Source organism: Nyctereutes procyonoides, unplaced genomic scaffold (assembly GCF_905146905.1).
Source record: "Nyctereutes procyonoides isolate TBG_1078 unplaced genomic scaffold, NYPRO_anot_genome, whole genome shotgun sequence".
NCBI classification, from domain to species: Eukaryota; Metazoa; Chordata; class Mammalia; order Carnivora; family Canidae; genus Nyctereutes; species Nyctereutes procyonoides.
The window spans coordinates 20,110,361-20,125,057 of NW_026575120.1; the positions used below are offsets into that span (position 1 = coordinate 20,110,361).

At 37.2% G+C, this 14,697-nt stretch overlaps 1 protein-coding gene across 11 annotated transcripts in view; it reads left to right on the forward strand.

Moving 5' to 3' along the window:
- The window catches only part of PSD3 (pleckstrin and Sec7 domain containing 3), a 577,886-nt gene extending 564,255 nt beyond the window's left edge, over positions 1 to 13,631 (forward strand). For all 11 annotated transcript variants that reach the window (XM_055334841.1, XM_055334842.1, XM_055334845.1 and 8 more), the window contains one exon: positions 5,450 to 13,631. In XM_055334841.1, the coding sequence (XP_055190816.1) occupies positions 5,450 to 5,665 (216 nt within the window). In that variant the 3' untranslated portion in view covers positions 5,666 to 13,631. The remainder of the gene's footprint in view (positions 1 to 5,449) is intronic.
- Positions 13,632 to 14,697: the final 1,066 nt, after the last annotated feature.

A 14,697-nucleotide genomic window follows, 5' to 3' on the forward strand; every position in this document is an offset into this window, starting at 1 on the left:
GGTCAAATAAGTGAAGGAAACTAAGAGGCACAAACCGTAGTTATGAAATAATAAGTTACTGAGATGTAAAGTACAATAGAGGGAATATACTCAGTAAGATTATATAACTTTGTATGGTGACAGATGTTAACAATACTTATATCATGGTGAGTATTTCATAACAAATATAAATATCAAATTACTGTGTTGTACACCTGAAACTAATATTGTATGTCAGCTATACATTAATTAAAAATAAACATTTTTAAGTTAAAGCTAATGTGCAAGGCAAGCAGTGAATCAATAGGGAGTATATTTGTAAATTGCTTTTAAACTATCTGATGTACCAGTTTAGAGACTGAAAACTTGATGATCGTGTTCAAATGATCAATGTTGGTCAAACAAGCTTGTGTAGTATTGCGCACTCTTTTCTGCTTCCCTAGCAACGTCTACCGTCATGCTAGCAGACCTGTGATTTTCTTTGAGGGGGTCAGTATACCTAGCCCCAGGAATGGAATCATGATTTAAACTAGACATGATAACCTTTACTCATATTGCTAGCCAACCTGGCCCCCAAAGTTTCTGCTGAAAAATCAGGTGAGAGTCATGTGGGTGTTCCCTTATATGTAACTAGTTGCTTTTCTCTTGTTATTGTTAAGATCCCTTTTTATCTTTAGTTTTTGGCATTTTAATTATTGTGTGTCTTGATGCGGACCTCTTTTGGTTCATGTTTGGAGCTCTTTCTTCTTCCTGGACTTGGATGTCTGTTTCCTTCCCGAGAGTAGAGAATTATTCAGCTATTTCTTCAAATAAGTTTTCTACCCCTTTATCTCTTTTCTTTCTGGGGCTCCTATAATGGGAAGATTAGTACTTTTGATGTTATCCCAGAGATCCTTTAACCTATCCTCATTTTACTTTAGACTTTTTTCTTTTTGCTGTCCAGTTTGGATTATTTCCATTACCTTATCTTCCAGATCTCTGATACATTCTGTATCTTCTAAACTGCTGTTTATTCCCTGTGGGGTATTTTTCATTTCTGTTATGTACCCTTCAGCCTGATTTGTTTCTTTTTAATATTTTCTGTCTCTTAGTTGAGGATCTCACTGAGTTCATCCACTCTTCTCCCAAGTCTGATGATCATCTTTATCAGGTAGATTGCTTTTCTTCATATTGTTTAGTTCTTTTTCTAAGGTTTTGCCTTGTTCTTTCATTTGGAGCATATTCCTCTGTCTCTTTATTTTGTCTAACTCTCTGTGTTTGTTTCTATGTATTAGGTAGGTCAGCTATGTTTCCTGGTCTTAAAAGTAGTGGCCTTATATAGAAGGTATCTTGTGGGGTGTTATTCTATATGTTGGCAAATTGAACACCAATAAAAAATAAATTTAAAAAATGAAGGTATCTTGTGGGAATCACCAACTCTCCCTGATGACCAGAACCAGGCACTCTAGGGGTGTCCCCTATGTGGGCTGCCTGTGCTTTCATGTTGTGATTAGGCCACACCACTTCAGGAGTGCTCATAGGTAGAGCTAGCCCCTTGCCAGGCTGGCTGTAATGTAGTCATGACTACTGCAGATGTACTGGTGTGTAGGACTGGCTAAGAGGTCCAGCTGTAGCTGCTACAGGCATGCTGGTGGGTGGGGATAGCCTCTGTTATGGCTGGCTGTGCAGCCTGATGTGACTTACAGGTGTACTGGAGGTGGGACTAGCACCCATTGTGGCTGGCTGCAAGACTCAAGTAACTGTTGCAGCAGTTCTGGTGAGCAGGCCTGATCCCCCTCCATGGGCCAGTAGTTGCTTTGGAAGGGTACAGGTCCTGGTTGATGCTGCCTGCCAGGTGTTGCAGGGATGGTAGGGAGCTATTTTGGAGGAGCACCTGCCAGGACAGAAAGATTGGGGAGGGTGAGGCAAAAGGCTAGCAAGATAGATGGAGAATGTCAGAACTGACATTGGCCAACCAAGCCTGCGAGGCTAAAGGAGGGCAATAAAAATGGCACTTGCCCACACTTCCATTCCCAGCGAAAGTTCTGCTAGATCCCTGCACCTCCAGCACATGCCCTAAAATTATTCAATCAATGTCCTTTGTGGATAGCTCAAGTATTTTCATACTACTGCTTTTGTGCTTAGAGAGTGATATTGCACACAGGCCCTTTAAGAGTGGAGTCTCCGTTTCTGGCTCTCCCAGAGTTAAGACTCACTTGATTTTCAGTCAAATGTCATAGGCATTCATCTTCCCAGTGTACACCTCCAGGGGGAGAGTGTAATGGAGGGGCAAAATCCCACAATTCTCAAGGAGGACCTCCACACCTGTAATAAATAGTTCTGCCCCTTGTGGGTCCCTATGTCAGGGATTTAGTTCCTGACCATATCTCTGCCCTTCCTGCCCTTCTCAGTTTGGCTTTTTCTCCCTATCTTGTGAAGAGTCATAATAGTTTTCAGCTCTTTCTCAGAGTGAGTTGCACTACACATATTTGTACGCTTCATATGTTTTTGAGAGGGGGTCAGTGCAGGATCTTCCTACTCCTCCATCTTCCTCTCTCCCCAGCTTTAACTTCAAACTTAAACTTCACAGTTGGTCTTAGAAAAAGAGATAAGAATCACATCTTCTCTAAAAGAAAGGAAGAAAGGAAATAAACTCTCCCACATCATTTTCCTTAGCCGCAAGCCTTTAGATAGATAGAGATTTACATATTCAGATGAATCTGTAATCTCAGAAGAATATGAGGAAACTCTACCCGCTGAATAATTCTAAGATTAAAGACGCCCTAAAATATTTTCAGTATGCATTTGGTTTCATTTTAGAGAAGGCTGAAAGGCAAGTCTGTATCAGTGGGTTTGGTAGTCTCTGTCTCTGTAAACCTTTTTAACACACACATAGAGTAAAGCCATTTGGAAGTTTATAAAGACCCATCAGTTTCTTTTTCTTTATTTCTCTTAACAACAACTGAACACTTCATTTTCTAGTCCCCTTTCATCCTTTGCTTTGCCTTTTCTTTTCATCTGATGACTCATGCTCCTACTCTTCTGTGCTATTCCTTTTGTTTGTTGACGGATACGCTGATGTAATTTATTTGAGACAATAGCTTTATAGCTAAAGCTGTAGAATTAGTGTTTGAAATGGTTTTCCCTTTATGTGTTTTTTAGTTGAATTTTCCCAGTGGTATCAGTTTCTTCAAAGACTACTAGAAAATTGGCCCTATAACCTTCTCTCCTTTTGTCCCCTTTAAGTCATCTCAAAAATTCATCTTTCATACCCGTTTTATTGTATAAATGCCCCAGCTTCATAAATAGTATGCCTTCTGCTGGTTTTCCAAATCTCTTTTTAAACTGCCTTTAAAAAAAATAATAAAAAAAAATAAAAAAATAAACTGCGTTTAGATCATTTTACTAAAGGTTGTTCATATCGGGAGTAGTTCTTCCTGTACTTTTATCTTGCCACCAAAGCAGTGTAGAGATAGATTAAAATAATAAACTTCCATAATAAATAAGACTTTAGAACTAGTATGCCCTTTGGATATTGTTTAGTTCAGTCCCCTGATTTGACTGATGGGTAATACTGATAACATTTTTTATTAGCAAACGCCCTTATTAAGCCCTTTTACAACTTTCTGAGATAAACTTAGTATTTTATTCTTCTACTTTGTTACTTTATTAAAATTGGAATGTATATCAGTTAATAATGCTTTCAGCTGCATTTGACAATGACTGATGAACAGTGGCTTAAACCCTAAAAATATTTATTATTCATACTTTATAAGATATTCAGAGATAATAGGGAATCTTAGATTTGGATCCAACTGATTATATCTTCAAGAACCTGGGTTCTTTCTGTCTTCCCAGTTTTCCTCAAGCTAGCATCTGGTCCTTTAGTCTTCGTGCCCGCTGCCCTATGTCATGGGGTGCAGTTTAAGCAATCATATCTAAGTTGAGGAAGAAATAAGAGTGAAAGGGGGCCTTGCACCTGTAGTTTCTCCTCTAAAGCCTGGCCCCCTTATCAGAAAGTAAAATCACCTTCCCAGAAGCTCCCCAATACATTTCTCCTTACATTTTATTGGCAAGACTATCACATGACCCATCTTAGCTGCAAGAGGGGCTGGGGGAGCATTCATGTTTTACAGTGAAAGGAATCTTTGTAGTGGGAGGAATATAGGAGTAGCATAGGGGATTGAGAATCCCTTTTGATTGACTAAATTACCAACAACTGTCAGAGTGGTCATCCTAAAATATACATGTATATATTTTCATATCCAGGGAGGAACTATATCTTAGACAATGGGTTCTGGAGTCAGATTTCCTAAGTTTAAACCCTAGCTTCTTTGCAAACTTTGACTTTGGACTTCTCTCTGCCTCTATCTGCTTTACTGTAAAACAGGGATAATAATGTACCAATTACATACATGATTATTGTACTAATGACTTGAAGTTAGCATATGATGAGTACTGCCTATATATGTCATTATCATCATCAAGCAAAGCTTGGCATCTCCACATAGATACCAAACTCACAGCAAGCTTAATTACGAGCAACTTTTTCCCACTTTTGAACAAAACAACCTAAAAAAGTAACTTCCAGTAGCGTCAACCTCATAATTATTAACTTTAAACTAAGATATACAAAATCTCAATCTGACTAGGAAAACCCTTAAGAGACTTATAGTCATAACAGAATTTGCTTGCCTCTGTTGTAATAACTTATAACCGACATGTCATTTTGTTTAGAAATAAAACTCTTTAGGTTTTCTATAAATGCTTCATGTGTCAAAGCAGTATGGTGAAAGGCTTCTTTTGACTAGAATCTATCAAATCAAGAACCTGGGACCCATCTGTAATTTGCAAGATCTCTTTCTCTTTCTATATATATATATATATCGTATATAGTATACTATATAGTTCTGTAGTGACCTAGATAAAAACAAAAGCACCAATTACAGTTAGAGAAAAAAAATCTCTGCAGTGTTTTTTTTTTTTCCAGGTATTTTTAGGTAAACATACATGGAGATAGGAGAATCAAATGGCTGCTTAAACATAATATTCAAGAAATAGTTGATGATGAAAAAAATTTTGTAGTATGAGAAAAGTATCAAAATATTATATGAAGTTTTATAAGAAACCATAATACTCTGAGAAATTGATAATTCTAACAGAAAGTGATGTTGGGAAACCCAGAGCAGCTCTAGAAAGTGTTGTGGTCTTGTAGGGGACTGGAGAGTAAATTCACCATAGATTCTTTGTAGAAGTACGGAGAGTAGGAAAGAAGTAAACAGCCATATCCAAACTAGGTTCAAGTGAGGGCCTAGGTCATGTGAGGGAAGCTCGAGTGACGGCGCAATAGGGGCCATCTGATTGCCCACAACCAGAGGTGATAGCTCCTCCAGCATGTACCATTCTTGAGCCTTAATGTTGAGGAAGCATGATTCCTCCATGCATTATGAACAGTGTACTGACTACCATTCTTCTCTGATTTTCCCTCCAGAAAACCCGTTATGAAATTTATGTCAGCATTCTAAAAGAAGGAGGCAAGGAGCTCCTGAGTAACAATGAAAGTGAGGCTGTAGGATTGAAGAAGTCACATTCAAGTCCTTCGCTGAACCCAGATTCATCTCCAGTTACAGCCAAGGTCAAGCGTAACGTGTCAGAGAGGAAAGATCACCGACCTGAAACACCAAGCATTAAGCAAAAAGTTACTTAGAATCCATCTGTGACCAGGAAGTACTGGTCATGGAGCAAAATAGAGTTTTTCAAGATCTTTCTGGTAAACCCGTGAATATCTTTTTAAACAGTCTGTGACTAAATGGTGCATTAGTAACCTTTTCTATTGCATAGCTTTGTTAGTTTCTGTACTGATTGTCTCTTTGCTCTTGATTTCTTGGCTTTGATGATTTTTTTTTGCTACTTGATGACTAATGCACCTTTTTCATGAGGGGAAGGGGATCATGATTTCAGAATGATTATGTGTCACTTTTCCTTTGGTTTTTTCTTGTTTGCACTCTGCTCAGTTGTTTTATGTATTCTCAAATCAGCTATTACACTTTTTTAAGGTTAAAAAATTAAATTCCTTGTGGAACATTTAACTGGACAAACTTGGTAGTTTAGCAAATTCTAGCCAGAGTTAATATAAGCCTTTATATGTGAAATCTTGCTCAGTCACTGAGGTGAAATTGAGCACTCACAGAAATTCAGTTAAGAATTAAAATTCTGGGAATCAAGATGTCCCACTGTGATGCAGATGTGCATACATCTTCACACTTACTGTTGAGTTCTGACTCTGCTGGAAGCAGGGATAGGAGGTGTGAAGATCAGAGGACTGGAGAACTTAAGAAGTGCATTAGCTTCCTTGAAGTATTGATTTCATTTCAGCCAAAGAAGGAAAGAGAAAGTGAAATCTTTCGCCATTGAAGGTTGTGGAAAGACGACACGAAGTTCATTTTGTTTCCTAAAGGGTAGTGGCAATAATTGACTCTTGGGGAGCTGTAGCAGTAGGCTTGCGATTGGTGTGCAGGAAATTGTTACCTCATTCCCAGGGTCTAGACTAGGAATCCAGAATCATCTCTATCGTCAATACTCTGCCATTCAGGAATTAGGTTATTTTAGGCATGATGTTATCTCCTGATTGTAAAATATTGGAGTCTTCCTAACAAAATAATGTTGAAAACAGAACTCCTTTTGTTCTTTTTTAAATCAAAACAAAGTAAGACAGGAAAAAGTAGCTGCAGTTGTTCAGCAATGCAATGAATATTGATTCTTTAAAATAAATCTGAAAGTAATAAATTGAATGAATTGTGATTGGAAAACTGGAATCTACTGGCTGCATAAGCAAGGTTACTTAGTTTATTCTTATCTCAGTCTTTTTGATAGCCAATTCAGTCTGCTACTACTGAACTTTCTCCTGAGAACAAGTACTTTATTTTAAATAATTATTTTCTATCTACTCAAATTTTATTAACCTTACAGTCATGAGTTTTTTCCAGTGATGGTCCCTTTGCAGTTTAGGATAATAAACATCACATTCTCCTGTAGAGGAAGAAAAAGTGAAAATTGAGCCTTCTATTAGTTAGAACTTTCTGATTTTGAAACCTTGATACTTTGTGATAGTTAAAGCTATAATCTTCATGACTTCAGAGATAATAGAATCACTTTGAATACTCTTCTCTCCCATACATATTTGCTCTAGTTGTGCTCAGTTTATTAGTTAAAGGTACTATGACCAAAGAATCAGGGACTCTGCATGAATAGCATGGTTCTGGTAAATTAGAGAAAACCTGCTATTAAACCATGGTGGTTTCTAGTGCTGTATTGTTCTGATGTACCAGCATTTAATCACAAGATTATTTATTAAATTTACTTCCTTTACCTATATAAATGCCTATATTTGCTAGTGCCCAGAAAAGAGAAACCCCATGCTAAGGCTGTAGCTGCTTGCTTTGTGAGAAGTATTTTGCCACACCTTGAAAAGTTCACTCTAACCCTCTATCTTGTTTACATGAAGGCAATGACTAATTTATGTTTCAAACCCAAAAAACAAGGTAGTTCCCAATATAGCCCTGTGTACCTGATTCATTTTTGTAGCTTCTGACCAAATCCAAGATTTCCATGAGGGAATCATCTCTCTTCCTCAAATCTGAATAATTAACCTATTTGTTTTCTGCCTAGATACTTACTCATACCAAGCAGAAATATACCTAGACTATATAATCTCTGAGCTTCAATAACTAAAGAAAAATAAACATCCCTGATTGGCTTGAATGTGTTTGTCCATAGTGTGACTGTGTCTGTGTATATAGAATGTCTCTGTGTATTTTATTTACAGTATATAATAGACATGAAATGGTACCTTGCTACAGTGTTTCTGACATTTAGAGTAGTTCTGAAATGCTCAGTTAGCATCAGCAGCACTACAGCATTATTCCTATTATATGACTTACTACTGTTAGCCTACAGGAACTTCTGTAGGATATGCTAATAGATAAATGGATGAGAAGGACACTTTGAAGCTGCCATATACTATGCTTGCATAGTTCCTCTTTAAAAACAACTGCAAAAGGTTTTTCTGTGAGCCAGGATCCCAGATTGCCCTGGCATGATGTTGCCCATCTGCAGGGGATGGGTTGAGAATACTTCTGCCCTATTCACTGTCAGTGCACCTAGCAGGCCAAGAGTTTATTCAGTAGGAGGAAGTGGTCCCTGATCTGACTAGATTCTAAGAGTCTTGCCAATAGCCAACCACATTTTCCTTTGTGATAATTTTTTATGTGATAATTTTATGTGATAATTTTTTTATAATTTTACTATGATATCTAGTCAGAAGAAAGGTGATTTCTTGAGTTTGTATTTTACTCTGTGGCCAAACCACAGAACTTTTGAGGCTAGGTAATAATTTATACAACCTGAAGTGAAGGAGTTTTCTGCTGTACCTGGCCTATTACTCCTTCTGATGTAAAAAGCTTGAAAATCTGTTCTTAGGTAAGGAAGGGCCTGATTTGGTATGAGCTAAACCTCTTCTCTGTCTTTATCCCTAATCATAGACAATGGGAAGAATATTGAACTTTTCAGAAGTTTCTCTATTTCTTACTAGCCAGACTTTCTTGAGTACAGTTAGTTGTCATTGGATTTTGAATTCACAGGGAGTTTCTCAGCTTTATAGATCCAAATTTCTGTACTTTAGCACTTATGGACCTAGTCAAGTTTTCAGCACATTGGTAGCTACCTTACCTAATTTCAGCGGTGAACAATCTCTTCACTTTTCAAATGACAATTTTTTTCCAATTGTAACATTAACACTGTTAAACAAAGAACCAAAGTGGCATCCAAGGACTTGTCAAAGTAGAGTTTAGTTAATGAATAATAGTGTGACTTTGGATTTAAATAGCATCTGCTTTTCTCAGCATCTAATTTGCTCTGACAAAAAGAGATCAGTCAGCTTTGTGACTGCAGCTGTATGACTGCAGAGGGCTCATCTGCAGCTGCAATGATGAGCCCTCTGCAGCTACCTTGCTCCAAAGCTTTCTGGCTGTCTCTTCTCCCAGGCCAGTTCAGGCCATTCGTCTGCCTTCGCCTTGGGTCAACAGATATCTCCATTAGCCTTTTGACATCCTGTACTGTCAAGTCACCTACAAGACTTTAAAGGTCAGTAGTTCACCATAAAATAATACCAACAAATGATAGGGAAGTGCTTTGTCATTGCTTCTCCTCTCAGAATCCTTTTCAATGTCTCACTGATAAAAGGGGGACTAAAGTTTAAAGCCATTGCCATTCTCCTTTTGTACCTATAGTATCCAAATCCCAAGTGGGCATCATTCTGCTTAGGATAATAACACCCATTGCATGCAAAGAGAATATCTTCATAGACAGAATGTCAGTAAATACTTGAATCTGCATGATAGTTTGTTGACTTGAATGCAACAGCAAGAAAATATTGCAAGTTAAGTAATTGTATATACAGTTTCCTTAAATCTCCTTGGCTTGTTCTTTGTAATTTATGTGTGTATCTGTAGTAGTGCAGGATTTTGGAGAATATTCATATCAATAGTATGTCAGACATCAAAAAAATGCTTTCTGTCACCTGCCAATGTTGTATTGTGGTTATTTATAGTTGTACGTATGTATATGTATCATTGTGTAGACTGTATATCAGTATATGGTATATGTATATCAAATTTATTTTTATCTTTAATAACCAGTGTGATATGAAAAGCAAGTAAAAACCTCATAGGATTGATTATATAATGCAGTTATTGAGAATATATATAGTGGTACTGTTTTATTAAACTTAAATTAAAATATTTTGATTAGATTTTTAATAAGATTTTATGTTAGAAAATTCCATCTTTGATCTTTGAATCACCAGGGCAAAATGACTCTGAACTAACTTTGTGAAACTATTTCAGTGTACTGTGTACAACACTAAGGGGGTAGCTCATTGTAATTTTAGATACATGGAAAGAGGGGGAAAAAGCAGACTTCCTATGCAGTCTTAACAACGTCAGTATTCTGGGCGCTTAACCATAAACTCAAACTGGCAGTTTTGGGCTTATTACAAATTGTGATGCTTTAAAGCACATGTTCTTTATTGTTGTAATTAGTCCAGAAAAATAGAGCTTTCAGAAGAATTAAATAAGTGCCCACCATATCATTTTTGTGCCTGTGTCTATTTTACAGTAGATCAAGCCACTCTTCTAGCACCACCTCTTTACCCTCTTTAATTTAAAGAAATATTACAATGTTAAAGTATATCAGGGTTTCCCAAGATCAGGTACTATATTCTAGGTTTGCAGTTGTACAAATTAGCATCTAGTGTCACAAGTAAAAGAATTTTAGGGCAGGCTGTGGACCAGGTTAAAACTTAATTTAATATTTTTATATTTAGGTCTCTTCCTGCCTCTCCCCAAAGAAGAGCCACTGGCCTTAGTTGTTTGAGCTTACTGCTTATCTTACAGCGTGTAAATATATAATTAGAAATTAAATGTATATTAACCAGCATGTTTGGTGTATTTAAAGCAGCAACTGAGTATGTCTGAGTGAGTGGTTGAGTGCAGTATATTTTTAAAAATACTGTCTCCTATTCTTTGTATCTGATTCAGAGAATTGGAGTTGTAGAGTGGAAGACCAATCTTTGGCTCCAGTCTACAGTAGTGTGTTGGTAGTTACATTGGAGTTTTTTTTTTTTTATTAAACTACAGTTTCAAACTATTTTTGCAAATATATCATATTTCCTAATTTGTTTTTGACATGCAGTAAACTGGCTCTGTGACTAACCAGAAGGATCTTTGTTCTGCAAGAGTGTGTTTCTTTCTAAAAATTATAGTGATTTGCAAAAAGAATCCATTTGATTCAGAAAGTATACATAAAAGGAGTAGCAAAAATAAAGTTTCATTTTGGGCCTTAATCATTTGAAATGTTTGGACTTTTCATATAAAGCCATGTATGTTATAAAGCCAAGTAACCATTTGGCATGGATAATAATATCCACTGTATAGAGAGTATATATGCACACTGATTTTTAATGCCATCAGGATACTTTTTTAAGCTATACGAATGAGACTAATTAGACCAAATTGAAATCAGAGGGCTTGAGGGGGAAGTATGTGAGCTGGTTGCCTTCCATTTAAGGTAGACATACATGTGCTCAGTCCTCTGCTCCTGAGAGATTCAGAACCAGTTAACTGTCCCCTTAGGTGTGTAAGGGGAAAGTCTTATACATGTAGGCCTCCCACATGTGTACATACACTTGCACACATGTATACACAGTGGATGTTTTAAGTTATACAAACTTAAAACACAAAGGGCCAGGGTGTAAAAATGTTGAATGAAGTGGGTGGAAACTGCATCACAGGAATATTTTCTAAGGGCTAGGGAGGAGTTGGAGCTCTAGAGTCTGACTTTGAGAAGCATCGAATTTTTAACAAATATATGAATACATATATATCACATCCACCAAATTGAAGGCTTTCTTATCATTCATAAGCAGCCAGTCTCCAACATCTTGCAGTACCATGGGGACATTCCAGAAGGCTGATGTTCACTGTTTTCCAGGATGGCACTGCTGCTTGCCCTGGAGATCATTCCTTTGAGAAAGGAACACAAATAGAGAAGCAAAAAAGTGCTTACCATAGGAGCATTAATATGAATTGTCCACATTCGCTTTTCAGCCATACTGGTGAGAAAGCTCAGATTGAAGTTATGCTGAACAGTTAAGCACTTTTCTATCAACAATGACAGTAAAGATGGAGATGAAAAGAAACTTAGCTAAAATATATTTCCCTTTGCAGGGTAAAGAACTAAACTCTCACTAATAGTGTCATAAACACCTTCACTTCAATTCCTGAAAATCTTGGTTAATGGAGAGAAATTTGGAGTTTCACTTACCATTTCCCTTTGAGCTTGCATAGATAAGACTTTAGACACTCCCAAGAGAGTCCTATTCAGAAAGCTCAGTTAAGGACAGTACTGTAGGTCTGAGGCTCCTTGCTCTGACCCCTGAATACTGGGGCACTACAGAGGATTACAATGTATTCTCTCTGCAAAGAGGAGCTTCTCTTCTGGCCTTCCACTCCACTTGGGCTTCTACTGAGCAGCAGGCACATCCTGGATTTCAATGTTGTTTCCCTGGCTTTAGGAATCCAGCTGTTCTAATGAGTAGACCCTGCTGAGGAAAGATATCAACTCTGAGAGTGACTGGGTCACTGGAGGTGACATATGACAAAGGTATTTTAAAATTTTTCTGACACCAAGACCACATATTTTGCCTTTGCACCCAAATTTCTGGAAATGGATAATGCTTCAGTTCTGTGGGAAGGGTCAGGGAACACTAAGTTTATTGCTTAGCATTTCTGCTCAGTGCTTATTGCTTAGCATTTCTGCTCAGTTTAGATGAGAGCTGTTGGGTAAAGGCCTAAATGCCTCCCTCCATTCTCTTCTACCTCAGGTTTTAGGAGCCCATTTCTAGAACAGAAACTTATACGAGTGGAGAACCAATACTGTCAGCCTTGATTACTGTAGGACAGGCAGGAGGGTGGTAATATGTATCCTGTAATATAGAACAAGCTTTTAACTTGTCCAACCTAGTAACTGGATTATGTTTTCTGTGACTCAAACTAATTGGCAGTGTGGAACTTTCATTTACCTTCAAAGTTTTCTCCACCAATCATTGCAGTTTCATTGCAGTCCTGGTGCCATATCTCCCTGCAAATTGTGAAAGTAATTAGTGACAAAATAGCAGCCTACTCCTTTTCAGTGGCCAGACTGTCAGCATTAGCAGACTTAGGTAAGCTAGTGGGACTGAATTATGTACTGGAAACCTGTTCCTCATTATCACCCACCAGACTGAAGACATGCCATCTCCTAGAGAATTATGGCATTTATGGTGGTCATCTTTTTAATGGAACAGTAACTTATGCGGATATTGTTAAAGCATTCAGAGACTATTTTGAAAATTAAGTTTACATTTTACAATTGCTTTATTTTTTATTAAAATAGTTGTATATAAATATTACTCCATTTCACTGATGTTAAAGTAAACCTAACCATGTAGACAAGTGTGTCACCTGATATGTATAGAAGCTATGATATATATATAGTACTTTTCTCTATTGTGTAAATGTTTATGAATATAACTGTTCTGTGTTTTTATAAGTTGGGGATAATTTGTTGTTTTACAACAACAAAATCAATTGAACTTAAGTGGCTTTTATGTAATAGAAATTATGCAAAATAGTGAAAGATTTAAAATATGTATATGATATATGTAAATGTACAAACTTTAGAAAGAAATAAATTAACAAATTTCAATCATTTAGGGGAATATTTTTATTTGCTTATTTAAGCAACTGTATAATACCTTTAAAAATCAAAACACAACACACCCCATCCTGCATTAAAAAGCCCCACAGTGGCCAGGATAATTAAGATGTTAAGAAAGTCAAATCATTAGCTCTCACCTCCATTAACATCTGTAAAAACCCGTGTTTGCACAAAGATGTTGATGAGACTTAGGGGGCCTACTGTCTTCATTAGCAGACTTTGAGCAGAGAAAGAACGAAAGTTTTGAAGCAATTTCAAAAATTCATTTTGCATTCCCATACTCCTAACATTTTTTATCAAAGTAAAGGGACTGGAGAGTTCATTATTGTGCTAAAATAAAAATGTTGGTCACTGCTTTATGGTGCCTAGTGTATACATCTGTGTTCTCATAACCAAACTTAATACTAAAACTAAGATCTGTTGATTTGAAAAATGAAAGAATAAAACTCCACCCTAATCACCTAACTTCTGAATATTTGAGAAGATGTTTTATGTTTGGGGATTTGGGCTTTTTGAAGCAAGATAGCTGATAAATGAATGAAAGTGCTGTCTGGCAGAGATGAAAACTGCTGTTATGTGTAAATTTCAAAGAAATAAATAGCTTGGGGCGGGGGAAATGGAGGAGATAGGCTCTTTGGCACCCATTGGCTTCCACTACGATTCCCTGTGTGACTCTCAAACATGAATCCTCTTAAGTTAAAAATAGACCTGCCCTACCACCCAGCAATTGCACTGTTGGGGATTTACCCCAAAGATTCAGATGCAATGAAACGCCGGGACACCTGCACCCCGATGTTTATAGCAGCAATGGCCACAATAGCCAAACTGTGGAACGAGCCTCGGTGTCCATCGAAAGATGATGGATAAAGAAGATGTGGTCTATGTATACAATGGAATATTACTCAGCCATTAGAAACGACAAATACCCACCATTTGCTTCAACGTGGATGGAACTGGAGGGTATTATGCTGAGTGAAATAAGTCAATCAGAAAAGGACAAACATTGTTCTCATTCATTTGGGGAATATAAATAATAGTGAAAGGGAATATAAGGGAAGGGAGAAGAAATGTGTGGGAAATATCAGAAAGGGAGACAGAACATAAAGACTCCTCTAACTCTGGGAAACGAACTAGGAGTGATGGAAAGGGAGGAGGGCGGGGCGTGGGGGTGAATGGGTGACGGGGCACTGAGGGGGGCACTTGACGGGATGAGCACTGGGTGTTATTCTGTATGTTGGCAAATTGAACACCAATAAAAAATAAATTTATTATTTTAAAAAATTAATCCTCTTAAATATTCAATCCTACTGTACACCTGAAACTAATATAATGTTATAATGTCAATTATATCTCAATTTAGAAAAGAAACAAACATGAATCCTCATTGCCCAGTTGTCTGTTCAGGATTAGGAGTTTTATATATCT